Raw genomic sequence first — 19,555 nt, 5'->3', positions numbered from 1 at the left:
CAAAATGCACACACATTTAATTCATCATCTTGATCTGTTTTGTCACTCATAAGTAGATGTAGCACTGCCTTTTCCCGTTTATCTGTGTAAGATTATAGAAGGATGGATCAAAAAGTTTCAAGTTAAACCATCAGGAATATTTGATTTGCATAATAGGCAAGATAGATCCAAGTTGCTTTTGCTACTAGAGCTTGGAACCCTTTAACCATAGGTGGCTGGTGAGTGAGGCACTTTAATATTGGGTAGATATTTGAAAAGAAAAAAGATTGTGAAATAGATGGCAGCAACTGCATATCTGCCACATACCTGTAATTTCTAATACAAAAGCAAAATATTGTGAATGCTGGAAACCTGAAATTAAACCTGAAAATATTCAGCAGGTCTGGCAGCATCTGTAGAGAAACAGTTAAGGTTTCAGGTCGATGGCCGAACTAAAAGAAGTTAAGATGTAATACTAATATAAAAGCAAAGTACTGTGGATATTGGAAATCTGAAATAAAACGTGTTGGAAAAACTCAGCGATGCTGCCAGACCTGCTGAGTTTTTCCAGCATTTTCTGCTTTTATTTTGCTCTGTAATTGCCATGACGGGGATCCAAGTGCGCAACCCCAAAATTAAAGCCAAATTTGTCCATGGGGTCGCTTTCATTGAACACCACTTTTATAGTATAGCCCCCCTAACGATTTATCTAGTAGGGGCTGCACGTGGGAAGAGACGGTTGTGTTTGTGGAACTCGTTGTAAGCACTGACCAGTTTGCTGTTCAATGTGCAAAGGCCTCGCATTGGATACGAGGCTGTTGTAGTTTCTAGGAGCGCTGAGCACCTGCACCTTGGTCCTTCGGATATGGATTGAGTGTAGCCTGGCCTCCCTCCTTAAGGAATATTAATATTTCCAAGACCACGTTGAAGCTGCATCTTTGCCTCTGAGCCTATCCGCTGTAGGGGTGGGCGGTGCCTGACAAAGTCTCTGCAGCTTTAAAAGTTTAAAGTTCACAGAACAAACCAAAGTATCCCATAAAATACAGCGACACTTTGATACTTGAAGTGGCCGTCCAGCGGGTACAGAGTCTCCGAAAAGGGGTCCAGTGCCTCCCGGATTGGTAGAGAGTTATATCTTTGTCAGTACAGCACGGTGGCGTTGGGCTGTCCCCTGTTCCCAATTATTCAACACGTTTCTGCTGAGTTGCTGAGCTGGCCACGTCTCTCACGTTCTGTCTGTGCATATGGAACACGTTGCACTGTAATCGGGGAGTTGACACGTCCTGCCATTCCAAGCTACGCCTGCCCACGTCTGTGGGTTGGGCATGTGCAGTAAAAACGCTTGAGAAAGTAGCACTGGGGTAAACTACAACCGCAGCACCGAAACCGATTTTTCAGTGAGTAAAAAAGCGAGTGTGCTATATTTACTTTGCATAATATGTAAATATGGAATATATATCTGCATTTTATATTTGTTGTACGATCTTAATCCGCGAGTGCTTTGCAGTTCCTGCAGTTAGTGGCGGTGCGGAACAGTCAGGGAAGTGAACGCAAAGTAAGCATTTCTAATCGTTCGATATTTGTACATTTGCATGGGACTGGCTGTGATATTCATCTTGCAGTGCACACCCAAAGATTTATGATCTCTAAGTGGTTCAGGCAGAAAATATTCACTTCTGTCGTAACTTTGCACAATGTATCTTTCACGAATTTGGAAATATGGAAGAGGACAAATGTTAAATCCGTGGAGTGATACTGACTTTTAATTATGAGAAGGTTTCCGTACATACAGGGGTTCCTCCTGGTGGCCATGGCAGTACTTCGTTTCCCATGGAAAAGGGAACAGGTTAACGTGTTAAATGATTGTTTTGTTTTACACAAATGGTCTAGTGACGTGATCATATTCCGTCAATTCGAGAGTCAGCAAACTGGTGGAAAAGCGGATTGGAAATATTTGGTACAAATGCCATAATAAATCTAAAAATTGTTCAGGCACAGAGTTTGGTTCCAACTGGTACTGAGCTGGGACTGATACAGATATATGAAACGAGAGCAGGACAGCTGTGCATGCACTTGGCCAAACTATTGTCATGTGTAAATCCCTGTTAGCGTGACCACCAATTTACAGATAAAGGGAATTCCTCACTATGTTGGTCTGACCCTAATTTAAGTGCAAGGTGAACACTCTGTTGGTAATGACACAGATATGTATTTTAACGACGTATGTGTGTGATGTATACAAGTAATTTTGCTTTGACCTCAAGTTCACAAAGAGCAACATAAGGACTATTAGGCACCATAAAGGTATAATCAAGTTAACAGTTAAATGCATCTGTGCCCACATGGCTTTTGAATATTAACATGGAATGTAGAATTCTGAGTTCCTAAGACATTGCTTGTAATGCGCATTGCCTGGTTACAGATGGACACAATTCTGATGATCTTGTGGATTCAAGATCTGGAAACCATAGATTGGTAATCAGTGAATAGTCCTTGTATTTTATTGGACTGGAGTGTGTGATCTTGCTTTATTCACCCTTTTACATATTCAAGTAGTTGACCTTTGGCAAGATAGTTAATTTTTTAAAAATTCTTTAAATTAGTGTGAGTATCAAAGTTGATGGTACAAAATGATCTGGAGCACTCAATCTGCCTTGGCAAGCTTGAAGTGAAAAGGGATCATCTATTTGTTATGCTCCCTGGGCCCATGCACTGCTGGTACAGTTTGTTCAGCTAATCATTCATCATCGGGCACTCAGGTGGCAGGACATTTAACAAGGGCATGGTCTGTGGCATTGAAGTAAATATTGTATGATTGTTTCAAGTGAAGTCTCTGAACCTTTGCTTCAGATGTCTTCACTATAGATACTAGTTGAACCAGAAATACTCCAGACTGTGCTGCTGATTATTTGTATCACCATAGAATGTCAGTACAAGTTCACTTTGATTAATGTTTAGCCACTTGACAATAACAAGACTAGCTGATCAACAAGAATCCTGTCACCTTGATCTTAGAGTTTACAGGGCTACAGTGCCAATTGTTGATGATTTTGATTGTGACCACCCTTGGCAGATGCTGAGTCAGAAGTCATCAAAAGTTTTAGGTAATGCACTCCAATAGCTTGCTTCCTTTTTGATATACATGCAATGCAAAGGAGTAGTTTGTGATTATGTTTTGTGACGTGAAGTACCTCTGTCATTTATATGATGCTCTGGGATCATAATCTGTTGTCATGTTATTCCATAGGAAGTATACATATACTAGGCACTACATTACTGGTGTTCCATTGTCCTGGTTATCAAGTGTGTCAAATGGAGAAATTCAAGACTGGGATCTGAATTCTTGATTTATCTATGTCGAAAAAAAAATCCAAATTCTTGAAAGTCTGGATAGAAACATCACTCAGCATCCACAGAAACACAAGAATCAGTCTTCAACCTGAAAAGTCCAACAAAACCATTGAATCTCATTGCTCAGTACTCCAGCTCACCCAGCACAGCACCCAGCTGCATTTGAACATTTTTAATGTCTTTGATTTTGCTACCTTTGTTATATTTTTCCAATCATATCAATAAGCAAACCAGCTGCTTACTAGTATACTTAAAATTGATATTTACTATTTTAAATTATACACCCCCTGACCTGGATCAACTTGAAGTAATACTCTGGGTTTGCCGTATCAATTTCTTTGACCATTTCATATTCTTTGACTAGCCTCTTAAAGTGTAGTGATTTAGCCTCTCAAACCTTTTGTTATTGCTCATCTCTTTTACACTGAGAATCATCCTTGTTCTCTGCGCACTATTGAAAGCAGCTATGCCCATTTTGAGGTACGGTGACCAAAGTTGAGTGCAGCACTGTTAGGGTGCAGTCTCACTTTAGCATTGAAGAGTGTAAAATTAACAATGCGAATCTGACTCTGAAATGCAATGGCACCCAGTCTGGCAGGGAGGTTGCCTCATACCGCTTGGACATGGTACTGTGTGGAGAATAATCTTGTGTGATGTCAAAACACATCTGTTGGAGCTTCTGGCACTTATAAACAGGAGCAGTGTGATTCTTCTTGAGAAGGTGGGAGTCTTGGAGAGCTGTAAACAGATGCAGAGGAAAAAGCTCATTAGGCGTTTTTTAGATCATTCGTGCAGAAAGATACTATGGTTCCCCCATTACACAAATTACTGTTTCTTAAATGATTTAATGGGTTTTGGCTTAACTACCCGGATGTTCATTCCATGTGTTGTTCACTATTTATATGTGAAATTTACTGACCTTGGCCCTGAATTCAAATTTTACTGTCTGGTTTGAAATTGTAACCTATAGTACAAATTGGTATAGGACCAGGCATAGACAATTTAGTGCTTTGAGCCTGTTCCACCATTCAGTGAGATCATGGCTGATCTGTGATCTAACTCCTTATACAGGACCTACCTTTTCCCCAAAATGTTTGAAGTAGCATCCTAGATTTATCTTTTTACCATTTGCTTTTTTAGTGGCTTCCTTTAGTGAGTGAAAAATCCGTGTTTCTCCAGTCTTTCCTCAGGATCAATCTTTCAACTCGTGCTAGATGCATTTGTAGGGATTGAAATATATTCCGTGTGTCATTGACCTGAACTAGAAGCATAGCTCAAAGTGTAGACTAACCAGCATGCTTCAAGTTTGAGCATTACTTTTCTGTCTCTGTAGTTCAGATTTGCTTTGCTGATTGCTGCTGTGCAATGATAAGTGCATGTTGAGCATTGGGTCTACTTAAATACCCTGTTGTTTTAATTTCTTCAGTTATTTTGACATTCACTGTGAAGTACTCTGTTTCCTATCTTTTCTTTATGTTCTGCATTCTACATTGCAAAATTGATCATTGTAAGTGCAAATGTTCAGAGCTCTCATGGCAGGGTTAAATTCACAGCCAGAGGCAGCTTGTGGTGTGCCTGGAGACTTGTTGGCTGTGAGCTGCTCTCTAAAACTAAAGGTCTCAAACTGCTAACTCAGGAGAAGTAAAGCCCAAGCGCTGCATAACCAGTATAATATTAAAACAGAAAATGCTGGAAAAACTCATCAAGTCTGGCAGCATCTTTTGAGAGAGAAACAGGGTTAACATTGCAAATCCAATATGACTCCTCTATGGAATATATATTACTTTGCATTTTTATTACCTCGCTACACTGATTGAATGCTCACACTGAGGAATCACCTGTTAAAGAAGAACTTGCATTTATATTGTGCTATACACATCCTCGGGTTGTCCTAAGTCGCTTCACAGCCGATGAATTACTCTTAAAAGTGTAGTTTGTAGACAAAAGTGGAAGGCAGTTTCTAGACAGAGAGGTCAGAAGTTTTAATGAGGTGAGTGAAGTGTTAACTTGTTAATAGATTGTGTTTGTAAGGGGTGAATTGAATAACTCTTTATTCAAAAAAGTTAAAAGGGATTTTACACTTCATCAGCCCAGGGCTAGGAAAGAAGAAATCAGCTACTTCTGATCATTATCTAGAAAAGTGTGGACTTTGGGTGAGGACAGGCTCTGGATTAGCTGTAATAGATTAATGGCCATTTAGCCCATTGATACTGAGCTCACAAATAAATATGGACTACTTGTGCCAGATGCTGGAAGATTGCTTGCATCTCCGGAATTGTGAGCAAACAAGATTAGATGCCTTCAGGAGATATGAGAAAAGGGACGAAGATCAGAGGTAAAATCCAATCGGATTGAGGGCTGACAGTTATCTCAGCAATAGAAAACAAAACAAAAACTGCTGTTCTCATTCTGGCAGTGCATTTTTGCAAAGATATAGTCAATACTGACACTACTGGTCAGATTTGTATGGGAGTAGAGCATTCACAAAGCATCCCTGCCATACAAAGGTGGGGTTTTGCAGTTTGCAAGTTAATAACCAGCAATCAGATGAAAACAATCTTAACCAAAAACGAATATGGAAAATAATAGTGATTTCTTTATATAGCAATTAATCCAACAACAAAAATATTACACTCATATCCTGAAATCATATCTAACAAACTGAAAATTTGATGTAAACTCTCGCGCTCCCTCCATCTCGCGCTCCCTCCCTCTCCCCATCATCATCCCTCTCGCCCTCCCTCTCGCCCTAGCCATCCCTCTCGCCCTCCCTCTTGCCCTCGCCTCCCTCCCTCCCTCCCTCCTGCGCCTGCCCTCCCTCCCTGTCTCGAGTTCGCATGCCCCTTCCCTCCCTCGCCTGGGCCTCTCCCTCAGTCTGCAGGAGCTGAGCCCCTGTCTTGGAACAGCAGTGAAGCTGGGAGGGGGAGAGGGGGTGAGCCGCCGAAGGGAGCAGGACACCCGGCTTCATTCTTCCCAACCCGGGGTTACTCACTCCAGAACCTGATCGGAAGCTTCCTCTCCCTGCCCTCCTGCTCCCTGATCTTGGGCTTCACTCTCTCCCCAAAGCCTGGGCTTTGGTGACTGCGGCTGAGGCGCAGGCATCAGAACATGGCGGGGTCTGGCCCAACATGCAGCACGCAATTGGGTGGGGTGAGTGAGGTGGTTGTGGATTTTGTCAGCTCTCGGGAGATGGGCTGGGAAGTGCGAGGCCTAAAATGATGGAGACATATGCGTCGTATGCATGTGATTTTTTTTTGGAATCTCACTGCAGTCTGGTGAAAAAGTGCAACGGATGGATCCGGCCCCTGGACTTGGGGTTTCCCCACCCCTGCTGTAACTAATACAGTAGCGAAGATATGTGTTGAATCAACTCAAAGCCAACCGTATGCGCAATCTCTTTTTTTCCCTCAGGGTGCAAGCCCATGTTTCATTCAGTGATCCGTCAATACTCATGAGTAATACAGTTTTAATTTCATTGCTAACCATCATGATTATTCATCCAAAGATTTTCCTCTCTGGTTCCTCCTAAGCAGTAAATGAACTGTCCAGTACACACTTCCTTCTACCCATATTTTCACTGTGTTCAACCCGATGCTCATCGTAGTTTCCAATTAACTTATCGCTCAGGATCTCTGAAACCTGAACTGTGGAGCTTCTTAATTCTCTCAATCTTTACATCCTTCTGCAATCTTAAGGCTTTACAAAATCCGAGTTTGCTGATATTTGGTCATGGCTTCGTGGTTTATGTCATCTTCAAATTGTTTCTAAGTTAATGATGTACTGCACTATGGATCTTAGCTTTTTACTTTGTTCAATTTGCAAGAAAAATGTGAATTGCTGCTGAAATGGGTTCATCAGCTCTATATTGAAACTAAATAGATAGCTGGAAATCATGTTTCAAAGACCAAATAACCTTAAGTGTTGAAGTTGTTTGATTTGAATTGTACAAGAATCTGAACCTTGATAGTTGAGTAAGAAAATAAGGTGAAAGTGTACTTTGTTTATGGAGTTCAGATTACAGTAGAATGTGAGTTGTGATATTGGCAGATAAACCCTCTTGCTATGCAGTAGAGCCTATAGGGGCATGAGGGAATAGTAGTTTGTTTTTGTTTTAGTAGTTTGTTTTTGTTTTGTAACATTGCAGGTTTCAGCACCAAGGAGGCCTGCTCTGTAACCTCTATACTGGAGTCCAGTATTGCTAACACTTGTGGAGCCAAATTGAATCTCAAGTTTTAGTTTTATCAAAACATTGCTTGCTCAAAGATTCTGCACCTAAACCTAGAAAAATAAATTTCACTAAAAATTAGAACTATCACATTGTCACTAAGATTTCAACAAAGGATAACAATTACGTAGTGAAATGTTTGGGCTATAAGGTCTGGAACTGTAAAAGATGCCAAGCAGTAAAATTATATGCTGTATTCTTTCAAACTTAGTTTGTGTCTTTTAGGAACAAATGAAGTTTGTAATACTAGGATGAAGAAATCCCAGTAGGCCAAATGGGCTACTCCTATTTCTTATGTAACAAGTTTGGCATTGGTAGTGGTGGGAGCAGCTTGAGGTGATAAATTAAGGGCATTACACATTGAACTGTAATAAAAACAAAGTGCTGGAAGAACTCAGGTCTGAAAGCAATATTACTGAAGATTATTGATGTTCTAAAATTTGCAGTTGCTAATAAATTTAATCAGAGATATGGGTTAAGTAATTAGAATTTAAACTTGCAGTAGTACATATATGAAGCACTATTACTGGTAGACTGTTTCAGGCCAATTTTGATACATTTGTTTATTTATTCTGACCAGACTCTGCAGGCTGTCCTTTCTTTAAATGAGTAGTGATTACATTAAACAATGGTTGTACTTGTGTACACGCATGTTCTACCATGTGGTAATGCCAGCTTATTGCTGCTGATCTCACTGTTGAGTCAGTTCTGGATTAGCCAAATGCAGACAGCAGTACAGAGATTTTGGGGGAGGGGTTGGGAAGCGTGAGGCTGTGGTACTTTCTACAGTAGTATACAAGCCTGCAGAGTTGGGTGCTTGTAATTTATAACCAAGCAGAATGATTAAAATTTATAATTATCTGAGGCTGAACTTTAAACAGACAGGGTGCTCATAGAGATCAATGGTACTTTGCAGAAACCTGTGGCCTGAGTTTGTTTTAAAGAAAGGTTTAAATTGACCAGGTAACAAAAGGTAAATATTGGGAAGTTGGACTCCGGTTGAACAACAAAGATGCTTACTGTGGGAATTGTAGCATCGCAACTGTGATGCACGGTTGCAAAACAATGAGAGTTAGTAGTGTTTAAGTATAGACCTGATTTTTAAAAAAATATAATTTACTCATGAAATTCATAAAAGGACATTACATGATTGTTCAAAGTTGACAATGCATAAGGAAAAACCAAATCAGTTTCATCAATACTGTATGTTACTCACTATAGTTAATATATACAATGTTCATTACATGTCAAACATACAGCCCGAGGAGATTTTACCCAGTTTTGAGCCGCTTGGTACACAATGGCTGAAAGGCCTTAGAGAGTGGCCTTACCCACAGCCTTTGCTGTGGCTGCCCCAAACTTTAGTGCATCCCTCAGCATGTAGTCCTGGACCTTGGAAACTGCTAGTCTGCAATACTCAGTCATGGTCAACTCTTCACGTTGGTAGACCAGCAAGTTTCAGGCAGGCCAAAGAGTGTCTTTCACCGAGTTGATGGTCCTCCAGCAGTTATTGATATTTATCTCAATCTGCCCTTAGGGCTGTTCCCAAGGACGCACATATCCTGCGTCATGGAGGTGCTCGGGATAAGCCTCAAAAACCACTGCATCTCTTTCCAGAAATTTTTTGCAAATTCTGGCACATTCCAGAAGGTGATGGACAATAGTCTCTTTCCCACCACAACTGCCTCAAGGGCAGCATCTGAGGGAGTGAGTCTCTGGGTGTGCAGGAAGGATCTGACAGGGAGGGCCTTTCTCACCACCAGCCAAACTATGTCTTGATGCTTGTTTGGACCTGATAACGACACGGTTTAGTTGAATATGTTTAAACTTATTGCTGTGCCAGTGAACTGCATGTGCACCTCATAGCCATACAAGATGTGCTGACTGAAGCAGCTCAACTGAACCATTTATGGATGATGGACACACTAACGGATGAGTTAATGCATGATTCAGAATCCCACAATTTTTAATTTTGTGCTTTTTTCCCCAGAATCTGTTCACCCTTATTTTTGATTGGGAGAATGCAAGGACATCTCCACAGCAGGGAACAAATACACTGTGGGGCATCGGTTTTTCTATTGCCAGAAACTGTTTGGAAGCTTAAATGTCATTGTCATTTTGATTTATAGTCAACTGTAGTGCTCTAGGATGAAGGAAAACAACTTGGTCTGTTGATGCTAGCGATTTGATTTGTAGTTTATAAGCTTGTCGGAGGTACTATGTGGGGTCTGCATTTTTGATGCAGTATTGCAGAACTTCACATACCTAATGACCACTTGGGTTAGGTGCTAAGCACTGTCGACACTTGTAGAACTGTATTACAGCAAGCGTAACACCTTTAAAGGATCAAGGAAGGAAAAATAATACTGTACCAAAGCCAACAGCAACCTATTTATACAATATTAATGCAGAAAAACTTTACAGAACTGAGGAGGAGTAAGATGCAGATATGGAAGAGTAAGGCTTTTGATTGAGGAGAGAGATATTGAGGCAACAGTGTAGGAAAAATTGCAGAATGTGGGGTCATGATGTTTGAAGGCTTTGGCAAAAGTGGTAGATTTGAGGAGGGAATGCTCAGTATGCTAAAGATGAAAAAGCACAAGATGTTGACAGGGCTGGAAGGTGTTGCAGAGGTAGGGAGGAGAGGGGCTTGGGTGGGATTTTTGGATGAGGATTTTGAAGTTGATACACTGAAGGACAGGAACTTGCTAGGAAACTACAAAACCAGGTATAATGTGTGAACAGGACTTTGTGCCAGATCTAATGTGTATTGACTGAGTTTCATTTATGAAGCTGGAGCTTGGGAGGAAGCTACAGGTAAATCAAGCTCAACAGTTCAAATCCTTTGGATGTTGTTTGCTTGTAGCTCTGACCAAATGCCATAGTTGCAGTCTTCCATTTTGTTTAGTGTCCTGTGATAAACACATGTTCTGTGGTTCAATGCAAACATTTTATTCTACTCTTTTATAGCAATCAACATTTGAAAATTAATAACCTATGTTTGAGGTAGGAGAGGAAAGATTGCAATTGTTTAGAATGGAAGGACATTATTTGGATTATTTCAATATACTGAAAACCAATTGCTGTTATAGGGCTGAGGAAAAAATGTTAACATGGCTTTGTTTTTATTCACACAGGTGCTACAGGAGTGAACAAGCAACCACAGCTTTCCTGACTTGAGGTGATTAAGACCATGGGAACAGAGACAGTAAGTTATCCGAATTCTTGTGCTTTTGGTTTCGCCAATTTCAGTTCTTTTGTTAAGGTGTTTAAAATGCTATAGATTCACACCTGAAACAAGTGACTAACTTTGACTAACTATAACTTTGACAAGCAAAGTGACTAACCTAAGCAAATTTTAAGAGGTTGGAAATAGCAAGTGCAAATGGAGTAAGGCCACCTGATATTTTGGGGAGAGGGGTTAGTAGCTGCTTTATGCCACAAGGTTTGGAGGTTCAAGCTAACCTCAAACATAATCTAAAGCTTAATGCTTTAACTATGAAAGTCTTGTTGCTGTTAATTTTAGATTAAAGCTAGAGGAACACAAGAACTAGGAGCAGGAGTAGGCCATTCAGCCCCTCTGGCCAGCTCTGACATTTGATAAGGTAATGTTTATCTGATTGTGGTCTCGACTCCACTTTCCTGTCCATCCCCCATAACCCTTGACTCTCTTGTCGATCAAAAATCTGTCTAACTAATTACCCAGTCTCCACTGTTCTTATCTCAGTCTTAAATAGGAGACCCATAATTTTTAAACTTATCCCCTTGTTCTAGTCTCCCCTTCTCAGCATCCACTCTGTCAAGCACCCTCAGGATCCTATATTTATTAGTCACCTCTCATCCTTCTAAACTCCAGTGGGTATAGGCCCAACCTTTCCTCCCAAGATAACCTCTTCATCCCAGGAATCAGATGAGTAAACCTCCTCTGAACTGCTAATGCAATTGTATCCTCCTTTAAGTAAGGAGACCAAATTGCACACAGTATTCTAGGTATGGTCTAACTAAGGCTTTGTTCAGCTGCAGCAATACTTACCTACTTTTATATTCGATTCCCCTTGCAATTGTTTCCATTGGTCGGGGAATCTAAAACACGGGGCACATTCTCAGGATAAGAAGCCAATCATTTAGCACTGAGGTGAGGAGAAATGTCTTCATTCAAGGGGTTGTGAATCTTTTGGAATTCTCTACCCCGGAGGGTGCGGATGTTCTATCGTTGAATACATTTAAGGCTGGGAGTGACAGATTTTGGTGCCTCAGGGTATTAAGGGATATGGGGAGCGGGCAGGAAAATAGAATTGCCAGGTCTAAAATAGCCTGCTTCCTTGTTGGCACTAGAATGCACTGCTCTAAGAAACTGCCCCAAATATACTCTTATGAACTCCTGTTCCAGGCTATCTTTGCCAATCTGATTCATCCAGTCTATATGAAGATTAAAATCACCCATGATTATTGCAGTAGCTTTCTTATAGGCCCCCATTTTTTTCTTCCTGTATACTCGGTTCTACAATGTAGCTACTGTTAGGGGGCTTATAAACTACTCCTACAAGTGAATTCTTTGCTATTTCTTATCTCTACCCAAACTAATTCTACATCTTGATCTTCAGAACTAAGATCATCTCTCACTACTATACAAATATCATCCTTAATTAGCGGAACAACTTCACCACTTTTTCCTAGCGTCCTGCCTTTCTGAAATGTCAAATAGCCTTGAATATTTAGGTCCCAGGCTTGTTCACCTTGCAAAAATGTCTCTGAGATGGCTATCAAGTCATGCATATTTATTTGTATTTGTGCTAACAATTTCACAGTCTTGTTACATGTGCAGGGTACATTCAGATATAGTGCGTTTAATTCTGTTTCTTTTACAATTCTTGCAGACTCTGGCCTTATAAACTCAGGAATGCAGCAGCAGATAAGTTCTGTCCCTTCCTGCCACAAACTGGTTATCATTACCTATGTCACTACACTGCCCTGATGCCTTGCCCTTTCTCTTTATTTTACCACATCTCCCTTCACGTGATCCCTCGCCCCCGCTATTTAGTTTAAAACCTTCTCTACTGCCCTAGTTATGTGACTTTCTGGAATACCGATCCCAGCACGGTTCAGGAGAAGACCTTTCCAACGGTTCAGCTCCCACTTCCTCAGTACTGGCGCCAGTGCCCCATGAATCGAAACCCATTTCTCCCATGCCAGTCTTTGAGCCACACACTAAACTCTAATCTTATTTACCCTTCGCTAATTTGCTCATGGCTCAGGTAATAATTCAGAGATTATTACCTTGCTGGTTCTGCTTTTTAATTTAGCCCCTAGCTGCTCATGATCCCTAAACAGCACCTCTTTCCGAGTCCTATCTATGTTCTTGGTACCCATGTTGACCATATCAACTGGATCCTTCCTCTCCCACTCCAAATTCCTCTCTAGCCCTGAGCAGATTGTCCCGAACCCTGGCAGGGACACATTCTTCTGGAGTCATGTCCTGGGCTGCAGAGAACTGTGCCTATCCCCCTGACAATACTCTCCCCTACTATCGCTACATTTCTATTTATTTTCCCCACTTGAATGGCTCCCTGCACCACGGTGCCATGGTCAGTTCGCTCATTCACCTTGCAGCCCTTTCTCGCTTCTATACATTCTGCAAGAACCTTGAACCTGTTGCACAGCTGTAAGGGCTGAGACTTCTCCACTTCTATCTCCTCGATCCCCAAACCTGACTCACTCGCAGTCACATTTTTCTGCCTCTTACCACGGACCAAATCAGGAGCTCCTAGCCTAAGGTGTGGGACTGCTTTCTGGAACAGTGTCCATGGGGGGATAGGACTTGAATGCAGGAGTAAGCCATTCGTCCCTTTGAGCCTGCTGCACCATTCAATATGATCATGGCTGATCTGGTTCTGGCCTGAGCTCCACCTCCCTGTCTGCACCCCAAAACTCTTGATTCCCTTGTCTAACAAAAATCTATCTAACTCAGCCTTGGATAAATTTAAGGTTCCAGCCACCATTACCTCCTGGGGAAGAAAATTCCACACGCTAATGACCCTCTAAGAGAAAAAAAATTCTCCTAATCTCTGTTTTAAAAGGGAGACCTCTTATTTTTAAACTACCGTATGTCCCTGAGTTCTAGCTTCCCCTACAAGAGGAAACATCTTCCCAGTATGCACCCTTTCCAGTCCCCTCAAGATCTTATATGTTTCAATAAGATCACCTCTCATTCTTCTAAACTCCATTGGGTATCGGCCTAACTTGTTCAACCTTTCTTCATAAGATAAGCACTTCATCCCAGGAATGAGTTGAGGGAACCTTCTCTGAACAGCTTCTTAAGCAATTATTTTTTTTTTAAAAAAGGAGACCAGAACTGTGTACACTACTCCAGGTGTGGTCTCACCAAGGCCTTGCACAGCTACAGTAAGACTTTCCCACCTTTATATTCCATTCCTCTTGCAATAAATGCATTCCATTTGTCTTCCTAATCACTTGCTGTACCTGCATTCTAACTTTGTGTGATTCATGTACCGGGACACCCAGATCCCTCTGTACCACCGAGTTCTGAAATCTTTCTCCATTTAAACAGTATACTGCTTTTCTATTCTTCATGCCAAAATGGACAAGTTAGGTAACTTTCTCCTTCCCTGATACGGTGCAGTGTCCGAAGCTCAGCCTCTAGCACATTAACTCTGAGCAGGAGTTCCTCAAGCCGCAGACACTTGCTGCAGATGTGGTCGCTATGGATCGCACTTGCGTCCATGAGCACCCACATCCTAGAGCTGCAACATGTCACCTGCCCTGCCATCCTTAGTATGTTTTAATTAACTAATTAATTATTTTCTTTATTTAATGCCTCTAGTCCTGCTTTTGCTTATGTTCTTATTATTTCAATTGATGATATTCTTAACTGCAATTAAAATTTTCTAGTTTAGATAAGAGAAGAAGAGAAAATGCTCACCAACCGATCAATTGCTTATCTTCTTTCCTGTTACGCCACACTTCGATTTTCCTTAGAATGCTCTGAACCCACAGGCTCACCCCCTAGCTCTTCAAACTCTTGCTGCTCTCTCTTGGTTACCCTCTATTTCTGGGAAGTAACTTGTGTCTTCCAAAGCTACTGGAGGTTGAAAAAAGGTAGAAAAAGGAGCACCCCTTTTCCCCTCTGCACTGAATTTTCAAGTGACCCTAACTTCACACTCAGTCTACATCTCACTCAGGCGTAGTCTCCTCTCTCTGTGCCCTTTACTCTGTCATTACTTATGAAAAGTAATGCAAAAAGAATTGATACCTGAGGGAGGAGTTAGACCTAGATTAGTGAGCTTAAAAGAAAATGATTTTTTGAATCAGGCCAGACTGAAGCTAAAGAAGAACTATATACAATTATCAGCATTAAAATGGAGTGGGAGCAGAGAATGAAATAGAACAAAGTTGTTGGGCTAGTTAGAACACAAGAACATTGACGAGTAAAAGTCAGTCAATCCTTCATCCCCTTAGTGCTGGAACTTAGGTTATCAGAGCATCTAATTTTATCTTCTTCAGTTATAATGCTTTTGTATCTGCTACCTGTCTGGCTTTTACTGCCCAAGTGTTTATCACCTTTAGAGTGAAGACATTTTCTGCAATCAGTTTTAAATTTACTTTCACAAGTTTCACTCTCTTCTCTTTGGTGCTACTTTCCTGCCTTACTTGGAAATAAGGTTTTCCCTTTACTTTATTCATACAATTTAGTGTTTTATTCACTCTGATGGGTCCCCGTAACCATATTCTTCCTAGACTGTAGAGCTGAAACTTCTCTAAGCTTGCCTCATTGCTTATTTCCTGTGCACTGGGAACAGCAGTGTTTGTTCCATTCCAGAAAGCTAGTTGGTGAAGGATAGAACTGGAACCAATCTTTACACACTTCTATATTCATTTACAAAGTTGCATATTACAAGCATACGCCACCTAACATAACAACCACATTTTAGCCTTTTTCTATTCATGGGGACTAAAGTGAATGCCCACCACCAGCATACAATTGAACACAATTAATATAGAATTAACAGTATTGTTCCTTGGTATTCTGCAGTGTATAAGATCTGTGATATTATGACCAAAACTGATCACACTGTCATCTGACCAGTACATCTGTAAGACTTACATTGACATGTCTGGTTTTCGGACTATGTATTCTCATGTTCTGTTAGCATTTTAATTGTTTCTCCAAATTGCCTTGACATTGATGGTTATTGCTCCTGTGTTAATTTAATTCCTTCATTGTATACTTTTTTTTGGAGCAATGAATATGTTTATCAGTAGAGAGACGCAGGAATCTTCAACTCTACAAAATTACAAATGAAACAGTCATCAGAAAAATTCCCAGCTCAGCATGGGAATTCAATTTGAGGCACTGAACTGGACTTGCAGATCATATTCAATTGATGGAACAGCTACAAAAATATTTATTGGAGTTTAAGTGATGAAGTGTTTGACTACAACTGTTAGTGGCAAAAGGAATGGATGTTGGAAGATCTGTGGCTTTTGTGGAAAAGTAATGTCTGAAGTTGGAAAATAGAGGATCTGAAATCTGAGAATTTCATATCTTAAGCTGAGTGAAGGGCGTAAAATGGGATGCAAGAGCGAGTGTTATATTAAAAATGTAGAAACAAATTTAGCTGTATCAAAAGGTGAATAATGGACCTCATGCAAAATAATTCACTGGTTGCTTTACTACTGAAATAAATAGGCTGGTCAAAATTATAATAAATCCTAGTAAAGATGAAACCTTTCCACAAAAGCTTAAACCATTTGATCCTCGTTCTTCCTGAACTTTTAGACCTTTTTAAATTATATGCTTAACTATGACTGGCATTTATGGAATGCTCTTATTGCCCATTTTCCCATTCTATGTGCAGTACTTTACATTTTCAGTATTAAACTTCAGCTGCCATTGTTCTGACCACCTATATATTTTGTCCAGTTCATTCTGTAATTTCTGAGCTACCCATCCAATTCTACTGCACTTGCTAGTTTGATTATCATCTGTAAATTTACATTATAGTCACTAGTTTTGAGAAGTACTGCAACTGTTCATGGATGCTATTGTGATTACTTATAAGAAACCAATCTAGATGGGTGTTATTCCTTGTGGGATCCTTGAAACATTGGATCAAAAAGAAATCATGTATTACCTTTGGCAGTTCTGAGTCTGGTGCCTCACTTCTATAAAAAATTGATTGGGAATAGGATGGGAGTAAAGCTGCATTTAAGCACCATCAAAATTGGCAGTGGGAGCAAAGCCCCACTATAATCCGAAACCAGTTTAGGAAAAACACTTGATTAAAAACAAGAAGAACTATATCCAGTGAGACCCTGCCTTTGCAAATAAATTTATACTGTTGACAAATGTTTCTGGAGCACGGAAAGAGAAAACTAAGGAAAGCATATTTGTGTTTAGCTACCTATTTGTGGCTTGCCAGATCCATGATCACTGTGTAGAAGGGACAGACTGTATGTATGGAGGACATTTAAACGGCAAATCATAAGTGATCAGGTAGAAATCTGTAAGTTTCAAGTCACATGAAATGCCTGGGGAATTGGAAGCACTTCACTCATTATCAATCATGAAATGGAGATGGAAATTTCATATAGTGACATTGGTAGCTTTATTACATCATTGATGCTGAGTAGATGACCTTTTTTGGTTTTAATCAATGACAACGAAGAGATAAGTGCATTCTCTTTACTCTGGAATAATCAGGAGCTACATACAATTGTGGTGATCATTTTAAAGTTGACTGTGCTCTGATTCTTATGCACAGCAGGTGCATGGAACATGCTGCTATGGGGAATATAAACAGTAAATAAAGACTGCACGCTACAGGCTCCTACTATTTCTATACATAAATTGAATTGATTTGGTTAGTAATGAATATTGTCTGAGTGAGTTTTAGAGAGTGCAGTCATCTATTTACAGGCAGGTGTTTGGTAATACCTGATCATTTTTTTCCAGAAACTGTTAGCATTCAGACATATATTTAACCGGAATACATAGTTCTACCTCCTGCTACATGGCTATTTGTGGTTGATGGCAACCTCCCAGTATACATAGCCTTGCTTGGTGACAGTGAAACCTTCCTGGAACAGAGCCTTAACCCATTGCCCCTAATCGAAATGTCCAAGCCTAGTTGACCATTTAGTTCATGAAATTTGGCCATTTCATTATTCTGTGAATGTGGTGAAACCCTTCTTTCTCCTCGTTTTTATTCTAGCAGCCATTGCAGCTATTTGATAAGCGTCCATTTGTTTTTGACAAACTTTGGGAGATGGTGACACAGTGGCAATGTCACTGGACTAGTAAACCAGAAGCCCAGGCTAATGCTCTGGGGACATCAGTTCAAATCCCACCTCGGCAGCTGATGGAATTTAAATTAAATTCATTAATAAAAATCTGGAATCGAAAGCCAGTCTCAGTTTCATGACACCATAACTATCATTGATTGTCGTAAAAACCCATCTGGTTTACTAATGTCCTTTAGGGAAGAAAATCTGCCATCCTTACCTGGCCTGGCCTACAAGTGACTCCAGATGCACAGCAATGTGGTTGACTCTTAACTGAACTCTGAAATTGCCTAGCAAGCCATTCAATTGTACCAAACCGCTTCAGTAAAGTCGAAAAGTGCTAAAACCAGAAAGACCACCTGGCGTTGACCTAAGCACCGGCAAAGACAACATCATACCCAGCCGTGTTAACCCTGCAAAGTCCTCCTTGTTAACACCTGGGAACTTGTGTCAGAATTGGGAGAGCTGTCCCACAAACTAGTCGAGCAACGGCCTGACACAGTCATACTCACCAAATCATATCTTGCAGCCAATCTCCCAAGACACCAGCATCTCCATCCCTGGGTTTGACCTGTGCTAACAGCAGGACAGACACAACAGGCAGCACAGTGATATACAGTCGGGAGAGTGTTGCTCTGGTGTCCTCAACATTGACTGATGGCATCAGGTCAAATATCGTCAAGGAACTTTCCTGCTGATTATCTACCTACCACCTTCCCTCGATGACGAATCAGTACTCCTCTGTTGAATATCATTTGGAGGAAATACTGAGGGTGGCAAGGACATAATGTATTAGGGTGGGGGACTTGAATGTCCATCACCAAGAGTGGTTCGGTAGCACTGCTACTGACCGAGCTGGCAAGCCCTGAAGGACATAGCTGCCAAACTGGGCCTATGGCATCTGGTGAGGGAACCAGCAAGAGGGAAAAACCTACTAGACCTTGTCCTCACCAGTCTATCTGTCACAGATGCATCTGTCCATGACTATATAGGTTGAAGTGACCACCACACAAACCTTGTGAAGACGAAGTCCCTCCCTTCACACTGAGCATACCCTCTATCATGTGTGGCACTATGACCATGTTAAATTCATAGATTCAGAACAGACACAGTAGCTCAAAACAGGACATCCGTGAGGCTCTGTGGGTCATTAGCAACAGCAGAATTGTATTCAACCACAATTTGTTTCCTAATGGCCCGGCATATCCCCGCTTTACCATCAAACCAGGGGATCAGCCCTGGTTCAATAGAAAAATGCAGCAGGACGTACCAGGACAGCACCAGCCATAACTAAAAATGAGATGTCAACGTGAAACAACTACAGGGCTTCTTGCAAGCCAAACAGTGAAAGCAGTGTGATAGACAGAGCTAAGCGATCCCACAACCAACTGATCAGATCAATGCTCTGCAGTTTCAGAACATCACTGCAGGAGTTCCTCAGGGTAGTTTCCTAGGTTCAACCATCTTCAGCTGCTTTATCAGTGACCTTCCTTGCATCATAAGGTCAGAAGTGGGGATGTTCGCTGATGATTGCACAATGTTCAGCACCATTCGCCACTCAGATACTGAAGCAGTCCATGTCCAAATGCAGTAAGACCTGGACAATATCCAGGTTTGGGCTGACATGTGGCAAGTAACATTCATGCCACACAAGTGCTAGGTAGTGACCATCTCCAACAAAAGAGAATCTAACCATCG

General features: G+C 41.0%; 1 protein-coding gene across 10 annotated transcripts in view; it reads left to right on the top strand.

Moving 5' to 3' along the window:
- mtmr4 (myotubularin related protein 4) overlaps positions 1–19,555 on the top strand; it is a 196,294-nt gene that overhangs the window by 43,071 nt on the left and 133,668 nt on the right. For 4 of the 10 annotated variants that reach the window (XM_078548543.1, XM_078548538.1, XM_078548539.1 and 1 more), the window contains one exon: positions 10,693–10,763. In XM_078548543.1, coding sequence (XP_078404669.1) covers positions 10,749–10,763 — 15 coding nt within the window. In that variant the 5' untranslated portion in view covers positions 10,693–10,748. Of the gene's footprint in view, positions 1–1,252; positions 1,377–10,692; positions 10,764–11,081; positions 11,161–19,555 lie in introns of those variants that run through there. The other 6 variants (XM_078548544.1, XM_078548546.1, XM_078548548.1 and 3 more) reach the window with 4 other exon arrangements.

This window comes from Cetorhinus maximus, chromosome 9 (genome assembly GCF_964194155.1).
Source record: "Cetorhinus maximus chromosome 9, sCetMax3.hap1.1, whole genome shotgun sequence".
Classification (NCBI taxonomy): Eukaryota; Metazoa; Chordata; class Chondrichthyes; order Lamniformes; family Cetorhinidae; genus Cetorhinus; species Cetorhinus maximus.
The sequence above is the reverse complement of the archived record's forward strand: the minus strand, read 5'-3'. Positions and strand labels throughout refer to the sequence as shown.